Source organism: Physella acuta, unplaced genomic scaffold (genome assembly GCF_028476545.2).
Source record: "Physella acuta isolate Inbredline_101_S28 unplaced genomic scaffold, ASM2847654v3 ptg001889l, whole genome shotgun sequence".
Taxonomy (NCBI): domain Eukaryota; kingdom Metazoa; phylum Mollusca; class Gastropoda; family Physidae; genus Physella; species Physella acuta.
This window is the reverse complement of record NW_026733394.1, coordinates 42,788-52,500: the sequence shown is the minus strand read 5'-3', so window position 1 is coordinate 52,500 and position 9,713 is coordinate 42,788. Positions and strand designations below refer to the sequence as shown.

The 9,713-nt window shown below is 31.5% G+C and overlaps 1 protein-coding gene across 1 annotated transcript in view; it reads left to right on the top strand.

Annotated features, from left to right (window-relative positions):
* LOC131931091 (uncharacterized) overlaps positions 1-9,713 on the top strand; it is a 41,127-nt gene extending 31,414 nt beyond the window's left edge. Inside the window, exons 15-20 of the mRNA XM_059287794.1 lie at positions 564-633; positions 911-977; positions 1,979-2,064; positions 3,270-3,396; positions 3,991-4,032; positions 5,146-9,713. Of these exons, the coding sequence (XP_059143777.1) occupies positions 564-633; positions 911-977; positions 1,979-2,064; positions 3,270-3,396; positions 3,991-4,032; positions 5,146-5,190 (437 nt within the window). The 3' untranslated portion in view covers positions 5,191-9,713. The remainder of the gene's footprint in view (positions 1-563; positions 634-910; positions 978-1,978; positions 2,065-3,269; positions 3,397-3,990; positions 4,033-5,145) is intronic.

Here is a 9,713-nt window from a genome sequence, read left to right as displayed (position 1 = left end):
TTAAAATATGCCTTATCTGTGCAACAGACTTAAACAAATAGTTCTGCAGATTACAATTTTTAATTTATTATCAATCATAATGTTTTATAATCAAGACCTCAAATTTTGGCTGACCTGACATCAAAGTTACACCTTGGTCATTTGGCTTTTAGATGTCAGCTTGTTGTCCATGTTGGTCTGAATATAGAATGCTGTGTGCACAGGAGCAGAGGAAGGCATTGCTCACAATGAAACCACTGCCAGAATACTCAAATTGCCATCACACCAAAATGCTGTGTGCAAAGGAGCAGAGGAAGGCATTGCTCACAATGAAACCACTGCCAGAATACTCAAATTGCCATCACACCAAAACATGCAAAATATTGGCCAAGGCAGTGAAGTGGCTGGCCAGTGTAATAAAGCACTGAAGTAAAACCACATTGGTCATTGGCTAAGCTCCTCAGTGATTTGTAACCACACTTCCAGCTTTGACTATAACACACACACATATATACATATATATTTACATAGATATATATGCTTTTGAGTGGTTGATAATAACATTTTTTATCTAATGATTTTAGGTGCCCCTTTGACAATCGTTATGGTATCATTGTACGCAACGTTCTTCCATGGCTATGGCGATGACAAACAGTTAGTAACATAAATTTCAACCTTTCTTCTTTTGATTTTTAAAAATCTTGAATGCTTAATTCTTTCTGTGACTTTATTTTCTTGTCCAAAAAGTGTAGTATAGGGGAAGTATTGTAATAAAAAAATTTTTTTCGATTTTCACAAATCTCAATGTTTTACACCTACATGCCTTGGAAAAACTCAGTTTTACAAATTGTTTTTGTCTGTATTTGTTTGTGGGTGTGTGTCTGATAATTTTTAAAAATGTATTTTTATTTTTATTTATTTTTCCATACAGTTGCTGGCTAACCTCAGAAAGAGGCGTCATTTGGGCATTCCTTGTGCCTGTCATTGTGATACTGATTGTAAGTTACATACATTTGTGATACTGATTGTAAGTTACATACATTTGTGATACTGATTGTAAGTTACATACATTTGTGATAATGATTGTAAGTTACATACATTTGTGATAATGATTGTAAGTTACATACATTTGTGATACTGATTGTAAGTTACATACATTTTCATCTGTTCTTTTTAGCCTCAATAGCTTGGGGTTAGCAACTCTTCCAGGAGAGAGAACTCCAAAATCAAACAACTGCTGTCTTATTATTTGTTCTTGGAGTCAATGGCTCATATGGTGCATATCAGGTTAATTGTGTTGGAGACAAGTTCTGTCCAATAATACAATTAAAACCGAAGAAGAAGAATAAGTTTCAATTGGGGTCTGCGGACTCTCTGAAGCCCTCTTGTATAGGCGGAGATATGAATTTACATCCACCAAAAGCAGATATTTGACTACATGTTGTCTATCACCTAATGACTTAAATCTAAATTCAGAAGCATTTCCTTTACTAAACAAACATTGAATAGCCTAGCTGTTTCTTAGGTTGGAATGACGGTAACTCAATGTGGACAGTAGTGTCATCTCTGGCTCATCAAGGGCTATACTCCTAAAAATAGACTATCTAGTAACAGTTGTACATGTTGCCATGACATTTTCAAATGTACCTATTCACAAATGTGTGTGTGTGTGGGGGGGGGGGGGGGGGGGGTGAAGCTAAACATTTATGATATTTAATTAGTTTATTGTATCATAAATATAAAAGTTTAAAAGACATATATTTGTATGTTTCCAATAGAAGTTCCAAACAAAAAATAACTTTGACAATGAAACTGAAATTATTAATTCATTTTTTTTTGGTTAAAGGTGATGTAAATTTGGAATCTAAATATCCCTTAGATAAATGTTTATCTGTAGAAAAGAGAATCCATGTAAAGTTACCGTACATATGAATAGGCACTGATTTTAGCAAGAAATCATATGTACTCAACTGTTGAGGTAATACACTTTTATCTACAGATCAATGGCATAATTTTGGTGTACATTATCATCACAATGCTGAGGACGAGAGCCATGAGAGATAGATCTCACTATCAAAGAGCGACGTAAGTTTTGATGTAAATCTTTTTAAAAACAAAGCAACTGTGCTTTTGAGCTTAAATTTAAATAGGTGCTTGGTTCCAGTAACCCCTTCTTACTAATAGACTTGCTCCAGGAGAGGCAATAGATGCCTGAAAGAACTTGTTACCCATATAAGTAACTGATGCCAGACCATGCATGGTAAACTTCTCACTAATGTATTAAAGTAACCAATGTCATTGCTAATCTTAGCCCTAACCTTAAGATATGCCATAACCAATGCTACCCCTTGTATACCAGATATAAAAACTTTAGAAAAACAAAACATCTAGCAGGCTTGATATTGCACTCTTATTTCAAACATTCTCCAATGAAAAAAATAGGACAGTCATATTTATCTGGTAATCTAATCATTGTCATCTAAATGGGACCAGTTGGGACAGCTAAGTGTACCCTAAATTCCAGGGCCCACAAAATGTTATATCCAAATTAAAACAAGAAGCGTCAAACTCCAGGGCCCACAGACTGTTAAATCTAAAGCAAAACAAGAAGCGTCAAATTCCAGGGCCCACAAAATGTTATATCTAAATTAAATCAAGAAGCATCAAATTCCAGGGCCCACAGACTGTTAAATCTAAAGCAAAACAAGAAGCGTCAAACTCCAGGGCCAACAGACTGTTAAATCTAAAGCAAAACAAGAAGCGTCAAATTCCAGGGCCCACAAAATGTTATATCCAAATTAAAACAAGAAGTGTCGTATTAATCATTTTGATACATTTTTGCTTGGTCCACTTGTTGACTTACTTGCTTGTTACAAATGTTTTACAAGTTGTTTATATTTCACTTGATTCCACTGTTGTACTCACATCATTAGTCCTGGGTGTGATCTTAAGAACCAAACTTCAACCAAATCTACCAAACTTTATGGTCTCAAACTTGACACGTCGGTCAAAATCCTATTACATTGTAATATGAAATTAATGTCATCATAATTAGATTTAAATTATTTTTTATAGTAATGATTGCTTTATAAACATACTTAAAGAAATTTATAATTTTGAGTTTTTATTTATGCACTGTAAAGAAAATAATAAATTGATTTTCTTGAATTTAAATGCATATAAAGCATAGTTGTTTGTGTCAACAGCGCAGAAAAGTGTGGGTCTGATGAAGAAAGAGTTGAGACCTAGAACATTTATATCTATTTTATATATGATCTTTTTTTTTCCAGTTCAGCTTTCAGGGCCATTTTGGTTTTGTCCTGTCTCCTAGGCTCTTCCTGGTTTGTGGGCATCCTCACTCTTATTGACAAATCTATCTACACACAGTATGTTTTCATTGCCGTGACTAGCTCTCAGGTACTGGTATTTATTATCAGACAATTTAAAAAAAAATGTTTTTCTGGTGTTTTTTTTTCCATTTATTTTAGTCAGCTCCTGAGTAGATTCTCAACAAATAAAAAAAAACTTATTTTAGTCAGCTCCTGAGTAGATTCTCAACAAATAAAAAAAAAATAGTGTGTCATTGTGTATGTTAATGTGAAATAGTGTGTCAGTGTGTATGTTAATGTGAAATAGTGTGTCATTGTGTATGTCAATGTGAAATAGTATATCATTGTGTATGTTAATGTGAAATAGTGTGTCAGTGTGTATGTTAATGTGAAATAGTGTGTCAGTGTGTATGTTAATGTGAAATAGTGTGTCAGAGCATATGTTAATGTGAAATAGTTAAAATAGTTATAGCTTGACAACCTTTTACCACCCTACTGTGGTGTTGTAAGGACTACCTGTGACACAAAGCCAGAGCTTCCATACTAATATTTACAGATCCTAGTATTTAACTTAAGTTATTGTCAAGCAAGACCCTACATCTAAATCTGTACTTATTCCTTAGCTCTATCTATATCTAGACCTAAATGTAATACATATAAATAAAATTCATTTTTTCCCCAGGGCTTCTTAATTCTTTTCTTCCACTGTCTTGGCCAAAAGGAGGTACGTTACAGCTGTTTCTCCTTATGTTTTAGTTTTATAGAAAAACATTTTTTGTTTTGCTTTAAATTAAATGATATTAATTTTAACGGTTGGTTGTTAAAATTGTAAACTGTAATCGGGCAGATGAGGCTTGATTACTGGGGACAGCAACCCATCTAGGAGAGAAATCTCCAAAATCAAACAACTGCTTTCTTCTAGTTTGTTCTTGAATGGACAAAGGCTATAGAAGCTAATTCTGAAGAAAATAAGGCTAAAGTCTGAGTAAATGGGCCATACCATGTGGATACTTAACTCTTAATTGTGTTGTTGGAAATCCAGTTCAACGAATACACAAGAAATGTGTCATAACATTTTAGAACATTATGTATTTTAGAGCAATATATTGGCCTTAGTGTAATTGTACATCCAAACAACTGATATGAACACACTGATGCGCCCTTACGTGTAATCAAGTATGCTGCACAACATATAGATCTAAGACAAACAACCACATACCGGTTACACAGCGCAAGGCAAAATAAAACAAAGACTCGTTGACACTGTCTACACAAACACAAGCTATTCTAAATACACAAACTAGTACACGAAACCTTAGATACAGCGGATATTGATTTGAAGTACTAACCTTGTAGACGTAACATACTGGACCAGAGGTGTAGCGACCCTTCCCGGGGACAAACTTTTCATTTGCACCCCCCCCCCCCCTCGAACTTTTCATTTGCATCCCCCCCCTCTCAAACTTTCAATTTGGTGCCCCCCCCCCCCCCAAGGTCGGCGCCCGGGGACATATGTCCCCACCCCCCTCGCTACGCCTCTGTACTGGGCTGATGGACTGAGGCCATCATACACATTCTCACATACCTTATATACATGTACACAAACAGGTACAAATAATTACGTCACTGTCACAACTCAAAACACGGGGGGGGGGGGGGGCGACGACGAACGGGGCAGGGTTCAAAGTACAAACAACATTCAACCCCATTCATCCCCCTTCACATGTTCCCTACAACACTGTTAATTTTTATTGTTAACGTATAAACAAAACTGGACCTACTGTTGTAAATTATGTTGTATTTTAATTCTATTTGTTGTTTGTTCTCAAACTTCTAGGTCCGGCAAGCTCTCTGGAATTTATGCAGAAGACGTACATTTTAATGGTGCCAATTAATACCTGAGTAAATCAACACAATTGTCTAAATATTCTGGAGTTCATCATGGAAAATAAATTTAGACTAGTATGAGCTGTCTTGTTTAAAAAATTATAGAAGTTGTATTCTTTTTTAGAATTCGGAATTTTTTAAGTAAAGTAGGTTAACAATTATCAATGTATTAAAATGCAAAACCAAAAGTGTTAAAAGCTAATTATAAAATAAAAGCAATGACTAATTAATTAGTTTTGAAACACCTAGTTGTGCAAGCAAAGCCCATTATTGAAATACAAATTAATTTATTAATTCTAGCTTATTTAAAAAAAAACTTTTTCTCTGTTCTCTTACTCATGATTGTGTTTGCAAATGAATTAACAAAATAATTTTTGGTTTATAACAAAAATGAACCCAAAAAAATGTAAAGCTTTTAAATTTTTGGAAATTTTTTTTTTTCAATTTAAATTTTAAGTTTAATGATTAGGGTAAATAAAAGCAAACAAATTAGTTGTCATTTGTGCGCTTTGATGAATCAAGTTTATTTATCTCTTCTCAATCCTTAATGATAACCTGGATGTTGAGGTAGATGAGGGAATCACCATTTTAAAATGGTGAAATTTTTTGTAGTTCTTTTTCAGCCTTCTATGTAACAGTGTAACCACTAAAAAAGTCTTGCAGATTTAAATCTGTTGCAGTCCTATAGTAGACCCTTGACATTCTAGCAGATATGAGAGCATGTTGTGCTCCTATATCAGTCTTAAGTAACTATGTAATTTTATTATGACAGTCGAGTAGTTTTACTTTTTAGAATAAGTGTTGAATTTTATGCTGTCAACCTACCAGTCAAAACAATTAAATTTGTTTTTTTCAGTAGGGCCTAGTTTCCCTTTAAATAAGTCAAAAACAGTAGTCTCCCCTTAGTTAAGTCGATAGGGCGCTTTTTTAGATAGGTACAAACTTCACGTTTGTAAGACCCATTAAGTCCGGCAAGAAAAAAATAACACTGTACAAGCGTGTCTTTTCTTTTCTCCTGATATTTAAAAAATAATATTGTTTCATTGATTGGTTTCTTAAAAAATTACTTTAAAAATTTTGTTCAGTATGGGAGTTAGCTTAGAAAATATTGCTTTACATATGCTTTTATTTGCCTATAACCTCTTTACTGTATAGTAGTTGTTTAAGCTATGTTAATAGGCCTATAATCAATGTATGAAACAATTCTCACATTTTTGAAAAACTGATTTAATGTAATAAAGGGCAGAGTGTTTTGTTAAAAGCAGGATAATTCAACAACAGTTTATAAATAAATTTATTTATTTCTGTGAGAATTTTAAAAAATAGCCTAACCTAATTTTACAATACTTAGTGTTACTAGGTAGGCTCCTATAAATAATTTTTTTTAATATGAAGTAGATATACATTAAATTATTTATTTATAGGCCTAATATTGATTTTATTGGTATTTTAGAATACAATGTAGATTGTAGGCCTGCTTGCAAATATTACTGTAATCTGCTTCTAGTCATAATTGTATAGGGTTCAGTAAGTTGGAATTTTAAAAATTATTGTCTTAGTTTTAAACTTGCATTTAAGTGTGGTGTAAAAATATAGATCTACTTTGAAAATATAATTTTTTTTTGCATCATACCAAGTTAAGTATTAGATTAATATTATTATTGGGTAAATATTTTTGTTGTTTTGAAACTCCAAAATCTCTACCCCATGTAAAACAGCTAAGGTTAACCATGTAAATATTTTTGTTGTTATGAAACGCCAAAATCTCTACCCCATGTAAACCAGCTAAGGTTAACTATGCAAATATTTTTGTTGTTTTGAAACTATTTTAAATCTCTACGCCATGTAAACAAGCTAAGATTAACCATGTAAATATTTTTGTTGTTATGAAACATAAAATCTCTACCCCATGTAAACCAGCTAAGGTTAACAATGCAAATATTTTTGTTGTTTTGAAACTCCAAAATCTCTACCCCATGTAAACCAGCTAATGTTAACCATGTAAATATTTTTGTTGTTTTGAAACTATTTTAAATCTCTACCCCATGTAAACCAGCTAACGTTAACTATGCACATATTTTTGTTGTTTTGAAACTCTTAAATCTCTACCCCATGTACTATTAGGAGAACTCATCAATTATTTGGTTGTTAGAAAACTTTTAAATCTGTTTAACCATCCTCAACCCGTCCACTTCAAAGCCGTCTTTGATCTTGTCTTATGAAATGGGATCATTTGATCTCATGATTATGTATCCGTCCCCTAACTTATATCATTATTTAGAATTGGGTTCGTTTTTTCTTGTACTACTTCTGCTTTTATGTGACTTTGTAATCATGACAGTCTAATACACTGAAAGAATACGTATTTTTTGCGGTCAGGATAATTAACCCTATCAGAACAATGGAATTTATTTCGGTAGTATCCCCTTTCTTTGGTTAAAGTAGGTCTAGGCTGAGATGATTGAGATTATTTTTTAAATTTATTTTATCCCCCTTCTATTTGCGTCAGGCAACTAAAAATTTCCCTACATAAGACATAAGGGAGCCTGCCTGTTTCTCTTAGTATACCTAAATAACAATGACATTTTTCTCTTCCTGTGAAATGACATCTAGAAATAAATATATAGGACAACAATGGATAGCCAGGAGAGATCTCAGAAATTATTTTTTTGACCTAAACTTTTATATTTCTGTATTGTGTTACAAATAATTTTAAATTCATTTTTTCATGTATTTTTGATCAACTTTCATACAATGAATTCCACTAGATCTACTGCTATTAGAAAGCTGGGCTGAAAATTAATTGTGAAATAATTACTATACTTTTTATATATACATTTATATTAAGAAATTTTCAAAAACCACCAAACCAATTTTTTTGCTAATATTTTTTTTTATTTTTAATAATTACAAACATATTTTGTGATATTCATTATACTTTTTGTTTATTTAAAATATAGGTGTTTATCTGTTATTACACCATATATTTTAATATAATGCATTTTTTAAATATTTACTATAATCTGCTTTTACTCATAATTGTATAAGGTTCATTGCACAGGATTTTATTTAAATAATTGTTATATAAGGATAATTGAGTGGGATTGTATTTATATTTAAGCCTTATAAGGCTAATTATGTGGAATTATTTATTTAAATTATTGTCTTTCAAGGGTCATTGCTTGGTATTTTATTGAAATTATTGCCTTATTTTATAACTTACATTCCAGTGTGATAAATAAATGTACATTTTATTAAAGAACTTTTCTTTGTATTAGCATTTTTAAATATTTACTATAATCTGCTTTTGCTAATAATTTTACATGGTTCATTGCATAGGATTTTATTAAATAGTTATGTAAGGGTAAATTGCATGGGGTTTTATTAAATAGTCATGTAAGGGTAAATTGCATGGGGTTTTATTAAATAGTCATGTAAGGGTAAATTGCATGGGGTTTTATTAAATAGTCATGTAAGGGTAAATTGCATGGGGTTTTATTAAATAGTCATGTAAGGGTAAATTGCATGGGGTTTTATTAAATAGTCATGTAAGGGTAAATTGCATGGGGTTTTATTAAATAGTCATGTAAGGGTAAATTGCATGGGGTTTTATTAAATAGTCATGTAAGGGTAAATTGCATGGGATTTTTAAAATAGTCATGTAAGGGTAAATTGCATAGGATTTTATTAAATAGTCATGTAAGGGTAAATTGCATAGGATTTTATTAAATAGTCATGTAAGGGTAAATTGCATAGGATTTTATTAAATAGTCATGTAAAGGTAAATTGCATGGCATGTTATTAAAATGAATTCCTTATTTTAGAACATACATTCCAGTGCAATATACAAATGTACATTTTTTAAAGAACTTTTCTTTGTATTAGCAGTCAACAAAGTAAATCTCTCTACCCCAAGTATTATTAGGTTAACCATACAAAATATTTTGTTTGTTTATGAAACTGTTTTAAATTTCTACCCCAAGTATTATTAGGTTAACCATACAAAATATTTTGTTTGTTTATGAAACTGTTTTAAATTTCTACCCCAAGTATTATTAGGTTAGCCTTTAAAAATATTTTGTTTGTTTATGAATCTCTTAAATCTCTACTCAAGTATTATTAGGTAAACTATAGCAAATATTTTGTTTGTTTATGAAACTATTTTAAATTTCTACCCCAAGTATTATTAGGACATAAAAAATATTTTGTTTTTTTTATGAAACTATCTTAAAGTGCAAAAATTATTTATTAAAATGTGATATATTTTTTGATCAATGTGCAAAAAAGTGTCTAATTTAGTTTTTTACATTGATATTTCAACCTTCCATATTTTTTGCTTATACATGTTTTTAAAAAAAACTTAGTCATTTTACAATCATTTGTATTCAACCAAGGCTATCAGTTGATCAGTCAATTATGAGCACCAGAATAGATTTTCAAAAAATATTTTACCGATCCCTCTGAATGGCAAATGTGTGTTTTAAAGATGCTTTATTTACTTGCAAATTAAAATGCTGC